The sequence below is a fragment of the Bemisia tabaci genome, chromosome 7, assembly GCF_918797505.1.
Source record: "Bemisia tabaci chromosome 7, PGI_BMITA_v3".
NCBI lineage: Eukaryota > Metazoa > Arthropoda > Insecta > Hemiptera > Aleyrodidae > Bemisia > Bemisia tabaci.
In genome coordinates this window covers 30,838,729-30,856,917 of record NC_092799.1, presented here as the reverse complement: position 1 = coordinate 30,856,917, position 18,189 = coordinate 30,838,729, and the positions used below count along the sequence as shown (strand labels likewise).

At 39.8% G+C, this 18,189-nt stretch overlaps 1 protein-coding gene across 4 annotated transcripts in view; it reads left to right on the top strand.

The window, feature by feature from the left end:
* The window catches only part of 5-HT2B (5-hydroxytryptamine receptor 2B), a 362,394-nt gene that overhangs the window by 245,532 nt on the left and 98,673 nt on the right, over positions 1–18,189 (top strand). For all 4 annotated transcript variants that reach the window (XM_072302250.1, XM_072302248.1, XM_072302249.1 and 1 more), the window contains one exon: positions 28–260. In XM_072302250.1, the coding sequence (XP_072158351.1) occupies positions 28–260 (233 nt within the window). The remainder of the gene's footprint in view (positions 1–27; positions 261–18,189) is intronic.

Here is an 18,189-nt window from a genome sequence, read left to right as displayed (position 1 = left end):
CAATGTTTTTTTCATTTCTGTTGGCAGGTTTTTTTCCCCTCGCGCCGGTGTATTGCTTGATCTGGATTTGTTTGGACGTGCTTTTCTGCACGGCGTCAATAATGCACCTGTGCACAATCAGTGTGGATCGGTACCTGAGTCTCCGCTACCCCATCAAATTTGGGCGGAACAAAACCCGTAGACGAGTCACGCTCAAGATAGTCTTTGTCTGGCTCCTCTCCATCGCCATGAGTCTTCCACTTAGTTTAATGTATTCCCAGGTGAGAGTTATTACGCAGCAGTTATATTTGTGTGAAATTCTACAACCGCCTAAGTAGAAATGGGCGTTTTCACGTCCCTCTTCCGAGACAAAAGTACAGAAACTTGATAGAGAGGGTATAGTAGAGAGAGTATAGATAGAATAGAGTCATGTGGGTATGACTTCACGGGAAGAGAGAGCTAGGGATTGTCGGATGATATGAACACTTCGAATTATTGATTTGATTGGCCGAGTTTGATTGGCTCCTCCATCGTGAGCTTTATGGAGCTCCTAGGGTCCTAAAATGGCGGACACTGAATGTGAATGTAAATACAAAATGAGTCGAAAGGCATTGAACACAGTAAGACTGACAGCAAGAGCGGTTGTTGATAACCGTCAGAAGCTGGCAATGATATCACCCTCCCATCCTCAAAAACCAATACAAAGCGCCGCCATTTTTGGATCATAAGACTTCCACGGAAAGTGGATTAAATGCCCACACTCACTCTAACAAGTTACTTTGAACCAAAGTAGATTCTCGACGGCTCAATATAAAATTCAAAGATACGGCAAACATTCAGATAAAATTTCAACTTTCCGTTTCGCTTCCGAAGGCAACAACGAAATTTTGGAGGCGAAAGTTCGAAAATATCAATGATTCGGGAATGATAAAATAAGAGTTTGGCAACTCTGAATAGGCTGATAGAGGTGCTACCCCAAGCTGAAAGTTTTCCAAAGAGTTCGTGTTCACATAAGCTTTTGTTTTAACTACATTTTACCGACCTACTCTCTTGTTCAGAATCTCGTATAGCTACGGAGGTACAATGCGAAAGTACTTTCTTGGCAAACAAATAGATCACTTAATAAAAGAACAACTTAATTTGGGGGAAAGGCTGCAAATAAAGAACGAAGATCACTTAATATGATGTAATGACCCGGAAAAATCTGGACCATCGAATAAGGTTAGGAGCCAAACATCACAGTTCTGTTTTTCCTAAAACTTAATGGAGAGCATAATGGGCGAAATTAAAAATTTCAGATAAAGGTCAACACAGTTTTTCACGCTTATCAAACATTCCGGAAACAACAAAATTATAGGGAAATTTCAATTAAATTGGGTCCGAAAATAAATTTGGGGCACTAAAAAATGAGATCATTCCCCCAGTCTCCTGATTTACTTACTCTTTGAACATACTCTTGGAAACGACCTAAACGCTCGTTACTCACTGAACGGTGAGTTTTAATCTTTTTTGCGGCCGACTTAGCTCGAACTAAACAGTTGACTAGATTTTACTTCACCATGAACTCCAAAGAACACCGAATGCAAATATTTGTGCGCTGGCAATAGAGAATTAGAGGCGTTGAACATACTTTTGGTGAAAAAAAATTCTCATTAATATATTCGATCATTTATAAAAAAAAGAAGACATAACGTACAGTTATAGACAAAATAGCATACGGCTGAAAACCATAACCACACCAGCTTTCATTTTCACAGAAACACTGGAAAAAAAACACATTGGATCGAGAGTCCAGACTCTTAAGAACATCGACAAGAAAAAATACTCTTGATTCAATCGGATTTTTGCTTGAATCAACCAAGCCTCTTAATTTGAGCGGATTTCCTTTTGATTTGAGCAAAAATCTGATTGAATCAAGAGTATTTTTCCTTGTCAATGTTTTCAAGAGTCTGGACTCTCGATCCAATGTATTTTTTTTCCTGTGAATAAGAAGAAAAGGCCTTCCCGAAAAGAATTCAGTGTGAATCGTAAGTGCTACGTTCCGAACAAACGCGCTGCAGCTTTAATAGGCTGGGGTGCCTGCGACCTCTCCGGCCTAGAAATTATACCGGTGTGGACGGGGCGGGGGCGAAAAAGCTACTTTCACCAAAAGAACTAATCAGACACGCATCGAACCGTACCTACTATTCGTCGAAATTGCGGTCCGATGGGCGGAAGAGGAACAAAAGAGATGCAGAGGTTGGAATGAAAATAAATGAACGGGGTAACCTCTAAATCAAGCTAATACGTTTATTTGTGGAGGATCTCTCCAGCCTCCCTCCTGCTCGCTCTGCCCCGCGTTGAGCTTTTCTTCGAGGGAGGCTGCAACTGGCGAGCAAACAAAAGAGTTCCGATGTTTTCGCGCCGGTATCTTGGTGAAAATGCCGCTGTTTCGGATGATCTACTCCTCGTTCAATTGTTCCTGTGATGAAGTGAAAGAGGAATTGGGACCCGGAAGCTCAGCGCGTTTCGCTCCTTTTCGGTCCGATTCGAATGCCGCACAGTAGATCGAGTAGATGAAAAAGGTCGGACATTATTTAAAAACATTAGAAGTGTATATCTTTATTAATATGAAATTTTGATGTATTAAAAGTAGTTTCATTGGTTTTCTCGTAAACTTTTCTTTGAGAAGCACCCCTTAAAATTAAAATTGTGACGAGATAGACGTAAAATTTTACAATTTTTGTTAAATATACTCCTTTTCGGTCCGATTCAAATGCCGAACAGTGGATCGAGTCGATGAGAAAGGTCGGACATTATTTAAAAACATTAGAAGAGTATATCTTCATTGGCATGAAAGAGGGTTATACAAAATCGGCGATTTTACCCCCCTCTTGGATTTTGCCCGGAGTTGGATATGTTGTTCCCTATCACAAGACACGCCTTTTTCCGGCGTTGGCAAGTTCACCCGAAATTTTTCCCGCGCGCTACAGCGTTGCCAAGTTGAAAACAGGCAAATTCCGTAAGTGGCGTTAAAATTGAGCTATGAAGTTGCGGTTTTAACGAAAATTCTCTAAAAATTTTGTACTTTTAGGAAATGACCATCAATTTAATGTCGCATTAATTTTAACATGCATTGTTGCCAATTTTTCGATTTTTTAATTCGACTAATTTTACAAATCCGCAAATACCCAAAAAAGCTATCTTCAAATTTGAATAAAAAGTTGTTTAATCGATAGTTCGTTTGATTCCGCATCCATCGATATATTATAGCTCGCTGGAAAACTTTTGGTTCGCGAGATATCATCATTTTTGTAAACAGCTTTATGGAGCGACGACGCTTTTTGAGTCCGGGCGGATAGAAATTTTAGCCTCCAAAAACACAGGTCAGCATTAATTCCATGGTTTCCTATGTAATTTTTGGCGTTGAATTCGAATTTGACCATTTCATAACAAAATTGTCACCAAGAAGTTGCCAAATTGGGCAAAAATGGCTTAAAATCGGCCTTTTTGGCGGATTATGGCCAGTGACTTGCCAGGAGTTGATCAGACGACAAAATTGGTTATTTCCACAGTTAAAACTAGTTGAACTTTCTACAAGCTGAGTCAAATTCTTCCTGCTCACGGCAAAATTAAACAAGCGACAAGCAGCAAACTGAAAAAAAGACACCAAAATCGGCGCTTTTTGCGGTTTTCGTCTTAAGTTTCTTGTTTTCCGATTAAGAGAATGTTTCTAGACTAAACTAATGAACAACATGAGCAGAATTTAATAAAAATGAACAATAAAATAAAATCGAACGTATTCCGATGTTGCCAAGCTTAAACAAAATACTTGAATTCTCTCTGGTTTTTTCGATATGTGTCCTATATTCTTTGTTCACTTCTTATTTTTAAATTATTTAAATGTATCTCTCGTGCAAAATAATAAACTTTTGCAGAATAATTTAATTTTCAACTTAGATATGTCGCAGGCAATTAGCAATCGCCGGCAATTTGAAAGCCAGTGATAAATAAAAGTAGAAAAGCATAAAATTCAAAAACAAAATCATAAAATTAGAGCGCTGATTATGTTGCCTTTAATGTGAGTAAACACTTTTCCCACCGTAAAAACAGTAGAAATAGGAACTCCCAGAAGAGCGTGTAGTGAACTCTGTGACATTAGTTGGGTTGAGATCGGACAGGCAACTAAACTAACTTCGAGACAAAGCGTAGAGTATCACAAAAAATGAAGGCGCTCCAAGGCGAGTTGATGCTTTTGAAGACCATAATCCTTAAAAATCATACCATGTCGATTCGCATTATTGCGAGTTATCGAAACAACATGTGAACTGCTTGCAAATTGCCGGCGATTGCTAATTGCCTGCGACGGATATAAACTAATTACTAGGATTTTTATTCCAGAGTGGAAAAATTCATAAAACAGTGAGTTTTGTCGAATCATGTCAATAAATCACATTTTGAAACAATAATGGAAAACTTACTGCTAAAAATTAATGAATAAAATGTACTCCTCAGAATGACTTCATTAAAACAAGACAAGACGCATTGCAATATTGCCAAAATTACGTAGAATCGTTGAATTTTGGCGGTATTTGACAGTTATTATTCATCGCCCTATATTCAGTATACAGTTTTATTTTATAATTCTGAGAAAATGGAGTTTAATAGAAAAAAGTAACAATACCAAAGTGAAGAAGCCGCCTAGGAAAGGGCAATAAGGGGCTTAAAAAGGAACAAAGGCGCTCCAAATTACTGTCCAGGACCTGTGGGAAGACAAGGAACTATGGCAGTTAGGCGTTGCGGGGCGCGGGACCACTGTTAAAGCAGCTCCTATCTATGTATGTAACAATACAATAGTTTGTCGTTACACTCTGTGTAATTCAGAATTTCCTAAGAAATGTTCATTCAGTCGGAAAACAAGAAACTTAGGACGAAAACCGCAAAAAGCGCCGATTTTGGTGTCTTTTTTTCAGTTTGCTGCTTGTCGCTTGTTTAATTTTGCCGTGAGCAGGAAGAATTTGACTCAGCTTGTAGAAAGTTCAACTAGTTTTAACTGTAGAAATAACCAATTTTGTCGTCTGATCAACTCCTGGCAAGTCACTGGCCATAATCCGCCAAAAAGGCCGATTTTAAGCCATTTTTGCCCAATTTGGCAACTTCTTGGTGACAATTTTGTTATGAAATGGTCAAATTCGAATTCAACGCCAAAAATTACATAGGAAACCATGGAATTAATGCTGACCTGTGTTTTTGGAGGCTAAAATTTCTATCCGCCCGGACTCAAAAAGCGTCGTCGCTCCATAAAGCTGTTTACAAAAATGATGATATCTCGCGAACCAAAAGTTTTCCAGCGAGCTATAATATATCGATGGATGCGGAATCAAACGAACTATCGATTAAACAACTTTTTATTCAAATTTGAAGATAGCTTTTTTGGGTATTTGCGGATTTGTAAAATTAGTCGAATTAAAAAATCGAAAAATTGGCAACAATGCATGTTAAAATTAATGCGACATTAAATTGATGGTCATTTCCTAAAAGTACAAAATTTTTAGAGAATTTTCGTTAAAACCGCAACTTCATAGCTCAATTTTAACGCCACTTACGGAATTTGCCTGTTTTCAACTTGGCAACGCTGTAGCGCGCGGGAAAAATTTCGGGTGAACTTGCCAACGCCGGAAAAAGGCGTGTCTTGTGATAGGGAACAACATATCCAACTCCGGGCAAAATCCAAGAGGGGGGTAAAATCGCCGATTTTGTATAACCCTCTTTTGATGTTTTAAAAGTAGTTTCATTGGTTTTCTCGTAAAATTTTCTTTGAGAAGCACCCCTTAAAATTAAAATTGTGACGAGACAGACGTAAAATTTTACGATTTCTGATAAATATTTCATGTCCGACTTCCTCGAAAGACTCGTTCTACACTGGAAAAAAACGCATTGGATCTAGAGTCCAGACTCTTTAAAACATCGACAAGAAAAAGTACTCTTGATTCAATCAGAATCTAGCTTAAATCAAAAACCAAGCCTCTTAATTTAAGCAGATTTCGTTTGGATTCAAGCAAAAATCCGATTGAATCAAGATTATTTATTCTTGTCGATGTTTTCAAGAGTCTGGACTCTCGATCCAATGTGTTTTTTTTTCCAGTGCACTGTGAGCCGCCCTTCGCAGCCGGCAGCAACGAATAAAGCCTGCAAAAAAATTTGCTGCGTTTTTGCATCGGTACAATCTTGCGCAAAACGTGATATGATTTGGTAAAATATTAAAATATCGGTAAAATTATTGAACTTTCTCGGTAATTTTACTGGACCTTGGTAAAAACGCCAACATTTTTTATCGACTGTGGTAGAATTACCGGGATAAAATGGCAAAGTTACCGGCAATTGATTACCAATACAAGTGGTATTCTGACCTGAAAAAACCAGTAAAAATATCAGTTTTTAGGTAAGCTTACCAGTTTGTCTTGGTAAAATTACCAACAATAGGTAAAAAAGTGAGATGGTAAAGGTACCAACGGACCTTGGTAAAAACGCCGAGAATTTTTTTTCAGTGAGTATACAACCATAAGGACATCATTTTTACTTACGTGACTCTCGAGTTCTAGGAGATAGGTTGTCTTCTAAAACGGCAACGACGCATCTCCGCAAATGACGTTAAGGGATCGGGCATAGCTCTCGATACAGGATGGCTGCATCTTTGAGGCGCGCGTTGAAAACCATGACCTGTCGGTAAAAATTGAGTTTGAGGAAAAAAATACCCCGCATCGAATTTTCCTTCATAAGTAGGTCACCTTCTGCGTGCAACTTCAAGAACCAGGCAGAGTTTAGACTCCAACTACGCCCTCATAACGTTCAGTTCTTTGAGTATGGAGCGAAAGCACGATCTTTGAAGTTGTGAAGTTTTGAAAAGAAGGACGAATAGACGACTATCAGAAGCATTCTAACTACATTACGAGTTTCCTATGGGGCTTTATTAATTTATAAGAAAGCCACTATCCGTTTTTAATTGTACAAGACTATCTGACGGCATGAGGTTTTTCCTGGAAGTTAGGGAGAAACACGACATGAAGTAGGTTGTTTCCTTTTTGTGAAATTTAGGGCTAATTAAAAAAGGTCTTCGGAGTACTTAAAGGATTCGGTCGAATGCATGATTTTTCCCCTAAAATTTTAAACCTCAGGAAAAGGACGGTTAGCCACCTGACATCATCAAAAACAATAAATTCTGACATAGACAGAGAAAAAGAAACACAGTTATTCTACCGTTACAACGGTAGTACTGTCACACGAGATTCCACGGTAGTAGAACCGTGGATTTTGATTCTTGTAACGATGAGCCCGGTGATATGACCGTGTTCACCGTAATATTACTGTGTGCAAAGACAAACTATTCTGAGCATGATTATGCTACTGCGCTCATCAATAATATTACTAAAATCCACGGTTCCAGTACCATCGAATCCCGTGTGACATCATTACCGTGATAACCGTCGAATAACCGTGTTTTATTTTTTTCTCCGTACTGGTGAAATGCATCCGGACTGCAATGGAAAAACAAAACTGAGGGTTGGATCCGCTACACAGCCTGCTAGAATCTTCAGTTTTGGTAATGGACCTTTGGACAATGTTGGTATTAAAATCACAACGCTGCAACTCTGTTTAAAATTTCACGAGGAAAGCTAATCATACAACGGCAAGTCTGAAAATCAACTCCTGAACAAGATACAAGCAATTTCTAATGACAATGTTTTACACAAACCACATAAAACACTCCAACATCCCGTCGAACAATGTTTTAAGGTGATTCCATGGACGCCATATTTTGTGTCAGAACGGCATGCGATATATCGCTTCAATTGGTTCCTTTTTTTCAGCTACTCCTCATTTTTCTCCAATTTTGAAATCGCGATTCTGTTGTCAGGAGACCAAAGCACTCACTCACCAATTTTAACAAAAAAATTCAACGTAAGAAAAGGTTTTTTCAGAGAGAAAATATCGCATTCGAGTGCAGTTTCGATATCAATATCGAATGCGATGTTTTCCCTCTGCAAAAACCACGCCTTTCTTGCGTTGAATCTCTTTGTTAAAATTGGTAAGTGACAGTGGCGTGGCGTGATTTTATCCGATAGGTGTTCGGTAGGAGTGTCAACCACCTAAGGGGGGGTCAGGGGGGGTTTACCCCCCCCCCCCTCCATGAAAGGGGGGTCCGGGGGACCTCCCCCGGAAAATTTTTTAAAAAATGAAGCCGCAAGAACACAATTTTCATCCTTTCTGGTGGAACACAATTTTCATCCTTTTTGGTGAAAATTGTGGCAATAAATTGACGTTTTATTTTATTTTTTTTTTCACTGATCGTTTTCCTGTAATTTATTTATTTTAGTGAATTTTAGTTTCCCCCAAATTTATAGTTGTAATTTTGGTGAGAGAGTTCTTTCACCTCGACGGTGCTCATCTCCTGCATAGGAAACTTAAAAACGCGCCGAAAAACGACACAGAAAAAAGCCGAGCACTTCTCGAATACGACAGTATTAGAACTTTCCCGCTTGTTTTTTTTTGTTTTTTTTTTCCTTTTTTTTGTTTTTTTTTCATTTTTGTTTTATTTTTTAAATTTTTTTATAGCTTTTTTTATTTTTTTAAGGAATATTTGATTTATTTTTTGATTAAATGAATGAAAAAAAATTGTTGAAAAAGTTTTTATTATAATTAAAATTTTCAAAAAGTATTTATTATTTATTCAGTATTCTTCTGAAACCATAATTCCAGCTTCTTGAAAGGGGAGAAGATCACGTTGAATTGCACAACACGCACCTGCGAGAATAAGTACGGGAGACTGAGGAATGTGGAACTGAGAGATGCGGCCCGCGCGCTGCCCGCAAGCGAAGAGGAGAAGCGTAGGACGAATTGGCAGAGGGGAAATTCGGCCGTTCGCAGGGACCTGCGGACCACTGGCAAAGGAAACAGCTGGACTGATGAGCGACTCTCGTCTCTCGTTCTCTCCCTGTTCCCTTTTCTCTCTGCTATGTTCACTTCGCGAGCGCGGTCCGCACTTGTCGGCCGAACTCAATGCTCCCGCTCCGCTCTGTCCTCCGCGCCGGTGCCTCCCGCTCTCTCGTCTACCGACCCTTCTTCATCATTGCACCGAGGTTCTCTCTTCTCACCGAAGTGGGCAGCTCGCCCCGCCCGTTCCCCTCTCACTCTCATCCAGGATCGGTGGCCCCTCGCGGACCCCGCGTCTCAGGATTCTTTCTCTCCGCCACGCCGCATATCGCCGTCGGAAGAAAATCTCCCGATAATTATTTGCGGTCTACTATTCTGTATTGTTTCCCACATTGTTAGCCATAATTTATCAATTGTCTCAAAATATTTTAGGGTGTTCGGCGAACACTGCGAACCTATGGACGCCACGCCACTGGTAAGTGAGTGCTTTAGTCTCCTAACAACAGAATTGCGATCTCAAAATTGGATAAAGATGACGAGTAGCTGAAAAAATGGAACCAATTGATGCGTTATATCGCATGCCGTTCTGACACAAAATATGGCGTCCATCGAATAACCATACGACAGAAATACAAATGACGTCACTTGTATAATCGAACTTCCATCTAAACGGTGTTGAAGACACTTTTGAATACCTTATCGAGTCCAAACCGAATCAATTTTCAGATTGAGGGAGTTAGGTGTGACTAAAAGTCTCGACAACCACTTTGCTATCGGGACATCATTTTTCTCGACCGGGGGTGGCTACCGCCAATCTTGATGAGGAGTTGAAATCAGAACTTCCCGTGGTTTGAATTGTTTCTTATTTGACATTTTAAAGAGAAAACGTGGTGACGTTTCCTTCCACATCAGCGGGCCGATTATTGAAATTGATAGACAAAGCTATAGACAAAGAAGACATAGGGGGTATAAAGCAATCCTACTGGTTGAAATGGGTGGTTCTCATAGACTAAGGGGGAAAATGATCGACTAACTGTCGGGTCTCTCGTGGGTTGCCGGTAGTTAGTCTATTACCTACCTCCTTTGTCCATTGCGACCACCCGCATCTACCAATAGGATCCCTCCAAATCCTTTTTGTCTTCTTTGTCTATTAGTCTGTCTATCGATTTCAATAATCAGTTCGAAGCCCTTGTCTAGTGACCCCCCGACAGAGGGAAATGCGATGATTTTAAGCGAGCAGTGAGCCTTTGCGAAAATGAATAGCCCTGCCTGTGAGACTGCAGAGCGGTGAAGGGAAAACAATAGATAAAAACGGACTCGCTTCCTAAAACTTGGCAATGTGACTGAAAGCTTCCGTAAAAAAGCGGGGAATAATAATAAAGGAGAGATAAAATATATCAATTCCGCCCGCATTGGCAAATGTAAGCACAGGTATGCACAGTGTTTCAGACTGCTCGGCGCTGCCGAACTCGGGGCCGGAGCCACATCCGCTACCAACCATCCGAGCGTGGTATTGGCCCGAGCTGACAGGTGTGCCACTCGCGTGTGTGTTGCCGGAAATTTTGGCTTGTCTGCATCTGCATCACTGTTGCCGCGCACAATAAAAGAGCGGGAAGTTTATGTTGATAAAGCTCGTCGGACATTTACTACCCGCTATTCGTGAGTCATCGGCCGGTATGGAAGTGTGCATCGCTATTTGGAACGCATCACAGTGGATCGAGTCAATAAGAGAGGTCGGACAAAATTTGGGAAGTTGCAACGCATTTAACTCCGTTAATACAAAACTTTGAGGTTCTGAAAGTGGTTCCAGTGGTTTTTTCATAAAATTTCCTGCTGAAAACACCCCTTAGAACATAAAATGTGACGAAATAAACATTAGATTTTGCAATTTTAGTCAGAAATTTAATGTCTGACCTCTCTGATTGACTCGGTCCACCGTGCACATTTTGCGGAATTTTTAGTCTTGTTACCCGCTTTTTAAATTGTGTTTTTTATTTGATTTTTCCTTTCACACCTTGGGTTGTTTAAAAAGTCGAGAAAGCACGACGGCTAAATCGAGGTTGCCACATATTCATACTGCAGAGACTGTTGCGACAACGTTTAGCGCGCGATTTGACTCACATCGCAACCATTTTGTTTTCATGAGCGGGAGGTTTTAATTTAAGCGTAAAAAAACGGAAAATATTTTGGATCCGAAATGAAATCAGTAAATTTCGTTGCGTGTATCGTGTTTGACGTGAAATTTTGGTCAAGAAACATATGTCAGCATGCTTAACTAGCAAAAATGGCACTTTAGGCTACTTCCGTCATCTTGGATTTTTCAAATGGGACTAAAATTCGCGTTTCCTGTCAAATTACTATTATTATTCCAAGGCCTTTGATACTGAGTTTCACAAAAATCGATGAAATAGGAACCGAGTTAGAATTTAAAGGTACCATTTCCTGACTCAGATTTTGAAATTTAGAAAATTTGACTGGAAATTTGAGTTTAATGTTAACCCAGTGCATAACCAGCGCGCTCAAAAACTTCACGATATCATTGTTTTAAGAACAGGTTTCCTAACAGGTGAGCCTCTTGATGATAATTCTTGATAGAAAAATTAATTGATAGGCTTCATAATGTGTATGCCATATGCAAGGTAACTTGAAATACAGCGGTTAACAGGCCGACATGCATTATTGGCAGGGCCATTTACTTGAGTTAGGTTCCAACCTAAGAATACAAATATTTCGACTTTGGTGTGTTGCAAAGTATCAAACGAAATTGAAGGCGTTTCATTGGTCCGACCGCAAATTACGGAGATTTGAATCTTGATGTGTTAACTTTTTCACCTGTTTCGGCTGGATACGTGGATGAATGCAAAACGATGAGCAATCTCTATATAGGTATGAATGTTACAATGACATTTCGACGGTGAAACTACCAAACCACGTATCTCGGTTTGCGACGTCGCAGACTTCCTGTCATACTCTATTTTTTAAATGAAAAACTACTTAACGTCCAGTCTTGAAAATTTCTGTGATTTTTCCTCTTCGTGCGGAGAAAATTCTGTGAAAATTTCAAGGAATGATATTGACTTGGTCTACTTCAAAAAAATAAAATGTGAGCGTAGATTTTTAAACACCGCAAACGAGATACGTGGTTTGGTAGTTTCACCGTCGATTTCAAGATTGAAATAAAAATGCTGAAAGTCTGAATATTTTAGGCTGAAGAGTTCCTCTTCCACACGGACACTCTCTGTCAAGAAAAATCTTTCCATTAAACCTTTTATAACTTGAACACATAGTTTCACAAAAATCGATCGAACAGGCTAGGAGTTTAACGGTGCGGTGTGGCGACCGACTCAAAAATCAAAATTATTCAACCCCCCTCCCCCCTTAATTTTAAAAGAAAAGACATACAACTGGACTACATTTTGCAAATAGGAACTAGAAATTCCGGTTCGGTTTAACAACAACGTATGTGCCATTAGTTTCCCTGTGCACATACGTGTTTTTTCAGATGAGCTAGAATTTACAGCTCCAAATTGCAAAATGCAGTCCAAGTATTTTAGAAAAGATGAGTTATGCGCTCAGTATTAGTCTCCAATTGAGAAAATTATCGGACTTTCGCCAACATAATTGTGTTGGTACCCTGACTAAACAGGGCTGATAATACTTAAAAATTGCTGATGGCCTTAGCATTAGATACAGCTGTTATTACTTGAACATTGCAAATGGGCGTATCATAAGCATATTATTTGGCCTGAAAGGTCTGCATACACCCAAAACAATGCTTCGGTGGCCGGATGCAGGCACACCCCCGCCGGGGGCTCAATATGGAGAGCGGAAAAAAATATTCTCGATTCGAAGGCTTTTCATGAAACAGATTGGACATCGGTGATTTGCTCAGTCAGCAATGGGATGACGCATGACGCTTCGAATAACGGGTAACTAGGGACTCCGGGGACAGGAGAGAAGTGAACCCGTTCAATTTCAATCCACCTTGCTTTGGTCAAAATTTTCATGGCCTGGGGGAGGAAAATGTATAATTCTATCATGCAAAACGCGCCTTTACAGCCGGCACAGCGACGGAACGAAATATACGAATATACAATGCGTGTATGTACACTTAAAAAAAAAAAAAAAAAAAAAAAAAAAAAAAAAAAAAATTGCTCAGCTTGGTTTATCAAATCGAGATTCGATTACATCTTACACCAGGTGAACACATACTAAAAATTCAGATCGGCCAAGGCAAGGATGAGGGAGAAGGAGTTTAATTTGTCGCCCCAAGGCAATTTAGCTATTTTACCCCTAAAAAACCACAAAAATGCGATTATTTTTCCGAGAGCTCCGACAACCTATTTCGAAGTTGCCCAAAAACCCACCGGGAAGTACCTCACTACGACCTCCAACTTGAATTTTTGATGTGCATTAAAAGTTGTTAATAAATGAGTTCAAGCGCACCGTGCACGGCAATCTTGGCCCGAGCGCTCAAAAATTGAAGTTGGTGCAAACCACACCGACATCCGCGTTGCCTGTTGAATGCTCAACACGTAATTGATAATTCAATTCTCTGAAAGCGCGTTGTTTAAAATTTAGAAGGAACGTAAGAGGCCAGTATACACTTGCGGTCCGTAACGTAAGCGCCCCGCCCGGGGAAGCGGGGAAAGTGGCCGGAGCTGAGAAAAACAGGTGCGGTAATCGGCGGGAAGTTGCTGAATACGTTACCGGGTGAATTGAATCAAACGCCGAGCGGTGCGTCGAGTTGAACATTTTAATCTAATTGTTTCGCAAAGAGTTGCACTATTCGCACCAACAATGCTTTAATTAAAGGGGAAAAGAACATAAAGAAGTGAGCAGGGTTCTCCGCGGAGGGGTAACGTTATCAGGAGCGCTGAAAAGATATAAAGCAATTTCCCCGGGTTGAATGGAATTTCCACTGCTCTATATTCTTTTCAGCGGTGCCTCTGTTAGGTTTCGCGGCGCTCCTGCACCTCGCGAAAAGCTCCGTGTTCGAGTGCCCTCTGCTTCTGGACAACGGTTTCTTCCGCTACGCTTACTTAACCTTAAGATGAGAAAGACTTTACACTCCAAAATTCTGTGATACCCAAAAATAAGATTGGAAAAACAGGAAATCAATTATTCAGACTCAGACTATTCTTAATTGAAAAAAAGAAAATTAAAATGGCGTTTATGGCGTGTTAGCACCGCCAATTGTTTCCCGCCTCCTTTTCAAAATGAGGAAGCTTCCAAACCTCTTTGCGTGCAGCGTCACGACCGAACATCGGATTCGGAGAAAGGAGGACCGGCCATTTTGGTGATTCATTCTATTTTTTCGGAGGTATAGGGCAGAGCTCGGGAAGCTGGTCCCTTTTTCAATTTTTCCTCGTGTTCCAAATTTTGTCTGTTTGTGCCGAATCTCGTCTTGCAATATCTTGCTTCATGTGATTTGTTTCTAAAGCCGAATTAATAAATCATAAATTCATATCGAATTCACGTTTCTCATCTTTTGTCGCTCTCCCACCGTTCTGACTCACCACCGAGATACCAGCCTACCCAAAACGGCGTTTTTGCATATTGCACGGCAGCCCTCTTATTTGTTGTATCCGTGCGTCTCGTTACGGTTGTAAAAAACTCCTAATTTTTAAACTCCTTTAGGACTCCTCAAGGAGTTAAAGGGGTCCGATGACCTTCCACGATGTATAACATATCGACGGTGAAGCTCTCAGACCACGTATCTCGGTTTGCGACGATTCAGACTCCCTACACTGAGAAAAAACTATGGCTTATAAACCTATTAGAGGTAAATATGGAACACCACTAATAGTAGTACCTCTACATATAATAATAGCACATATACCTTAGTTATGGTACCTGTACCTCAATTAGGTACAGAGACCTTAGTATGGTTCACAGACCGAGAATCATTAGTTTATTTACGACTATTATAGGTGTTCCATATTTACCTCTAATAGGTTTATAAACCATAGTTTTTTCTCAGTGTATCATACATTACTATTTAATTGGATAAGCACTCAACGTCAAATCTCATAAGCTTTCGTGATTTTTCTCACCGTGGAAAACAAATGCCGGAGAAATTTCGAGGCATGATATTAATTTGATCTTATTTACTAACTGTATGGGACTGTGTGGGCTCCCACAAATGGGAGCAAAGATGTTTACATACCGCAAAAAGACTAAGATTCACAAAAATCGAACGAGCAAAGCCGAGACAGCATTACACGCCACGTCCTTTATCTTTGATTAAAGATATAAGAAATTTGACTGAAAATTTGAGTTCCATGTCAAAAAATACCCTCCGGAACCGAATGGGCGCTGCACTGAGAAAAAGCTATGGTTTATAAACCTATTAGAGGTAAATATGGAACACCTATAATAGTCGTAAATAAACTAATGATTCTCGGTCTGTGAACCATACTAAGGTCTCTGTACCTAATTAAGGTACAGAGACCATAACTAAGGTATATGTGCTATTATTATATGTAGAGGTACTACTATTAGTGGTGTTCCATATTTACCTCTAATAGGTTTATAAGCCATAGTTTTTTCTCAGTGTGGAGAACTAAAGTAGTTTCAAGAAAAGGTTTCCTTTCAGGTGAGCCTTTTGCGCTGGCCACATTCATGATAATTCTTTCTGAAGATTAAGGCTTATATTTTTTTTTAACCAGCGATAGTATGTACTGTAACGTATGCGAAGTAACTTGAAATATAGCAGTTAGCAGGTCAACATGCCTTTTTTGGCAGAGTAAGTCACTCGAGTTAGGTTCCAACCTAAGAATACAAATATTTCAACTCTGGTGTGTTGCACAGTATCAAACGCAATTGAAGGCGTTTTATGTTGGTCCGACCGCGACCTACGGAGATTCGAATCTTGATGAGTCGATTATGACACCTGTTTGCGCTGCATATACATCGAACGCAAAATGATCAGTAATTTTTCAAATACATATTAATGTTACAATGAGATTCCGTATTAGAATAGAATACCTATTCAAAAAAACAAATGCTGAAGGAATTTCTAGGACTGATGTTGACTTTGTTCTCATATAAAACAATAAAATACAAAGAGGAGATGTTGATTGTCGTTCCATGGCTTTAAATTTAGGTTGAAATTATGGTTAGAAAAAACTGAGTTTGATATTTTGTAAATTGAATCTATACTACTTTACTTTACTATTTTAATATTTTAATATTTTACCATTTTTTGCAATTTTACCAGTTTTTAAATAATAAATCAAACTTTTTTTTAAATCAAATTGTAAATTCTTCTAAAAATTGTAAATTCTTCTAAAAATCGTAAATTCTTCTAAATTTTTCTAATTTTCTAAATTTCCTTCACGCTCTTCATTCATGTTTGTAAACATTTTTTTACTTTCTCGTTTTTTTTATTGTTGCTTAAATTATCTCTAAATTAGTTTTTTTATCGTATATTCCTATTACATTTTTGTAAATTGAGTCTGTGATTATAGTTACGTTTTTTTGTTTGTGTTGTTTTTCCTTGGTTGCACCACCCTCCACAAGTTTTCACTAAGAGGGTGGTGGGATGTATTTATTTTATTTTTTATGAAATCTTGTTGAAATTGACTGCGTTACTCATGTAAACCTACCGGAAGTGAAATAAACATATTTTAATTTGAATTCTGATTCAAACCAAGTTAGTAATATCCAAAATAGTGATGATGATAATAATGTTAATGATGTTATCGATATGTTGATGATATGTAATCTATGATGGACAAGCCCCACTTTTGTCTTTTGACCCGAAGACTCTGAAATGGACAACCGCTAAGTTTCAACCGAAACCTCACCCATTCATATAGAGGCAAAACCCTGGTCACCAATCAACTCTCACTGAAAATAGCAAGGACAGAGACTTTTTTGAGGAGATAATTTCTCTAGATTTAGTGCAGCAGATTGTCTCCGAGACTAACAATTATGTAGAATTTGCCGCTGAAAGTGCTCCCTCCGGTATAGAGTTGGGGAATATTCTTCTTGCGCTTAAAGGACTGACATCAACATGAGTGAACTTTATCTTTTTGTTGGTGTGTGGTTTTTGCATGCAATGCATGGTCTTAACAGATTAGCTGATAGGTGGTCAACAAGACCTATAATGCAAGTTCCTATCTTTTCGAAAGTTATGTCGCGAAATAGATTTTTTGCTATTCTGCAATTCCTCCATTTTCTGTTATTGAATTACTCCAACCTGGTGATAGAGTGCACAAAATCAGAAATGTTCAGGTTCATGTACGCTGCATACAACTTTTGCTAGAGCAAAGATATGAGTTGTTTCTATCAGTAAAAGTCTCAAAAATCACGATGAGCCCATTTGTACGCGCCTCTACCGCGTGTTTTCAACCAAGTTCTGCTGCCGCGCCGCTCCGTCTAGCGCACGGCTAATCGCGTCAGGACGCCGACCGCGGCCAGCTTCGACGACGCTCCACGAGAGGGCGCTCGCGTCACTCCGATAACTTTATATTTGTTAAGGTCCTTTTAGTTTTATTTATAAGGAAAGTTATGATTTGTCTGGTCCCCAGAAATGTGTAAATTTGTAAATATGTCAAGGAAAATCTCCAAGGTCAGCTGTTTTAGTTCTTTTCGTTAGTATTTTATTCTGTTCCTTTGCGTCCTATGCCGGGCGCACTACATCACTTCACCGACGTCCCAGAGTCCGCGCTACTTTGTTCGCAAATTATCGCCACTCACGGAGCATTCAAGGTATCAAGGTTACAACTCCGCGGTCCGCCCGGCGTCACGCATCAACTGAAAGTAAGGTAATCCCGGGTACGTCCGGAGTATGGTCAGGTAATCCCCGGTTCGCCCGGTGTATAGTATTAAGCTCCGGTTAGCCCGGAGATTTAGTTAGGGACCCCGGTTCGCCCGGAGAGTAGAATAGGGACCCCGGCTAGCCCGGTGAACATCAGGATAGGGACCCCGGCTAGAGCCCGGTGCAGTTAGGGGTCAAATCCTTTCTGGGCTAGTTAACTTTTGGACGACCACAAAATCGTAACCCTTTTAGGCGGGTAATTATGGGCTTTTGGGGAAAGTGAGTTTCAATGCTTGGCAACACATAGGTGGATAGGAACCAGCTCATATCAGACAATACAGGGTGGGCCAGAAGTTCCAAGACGGCAGGCTAACTTTTAAACGACTGCTCGTAGAAAAATGAAATTTTGAGAATGTTTCTAGGTCATTGTAAGCTACATTTTTGCGTATGCAAAATTTCGGGGGTCTGCCCCCAGGCGCCTGCGCGGACCCTAAAAAAAATTTCAAATGGTAACCCCCATTATTTGATACACC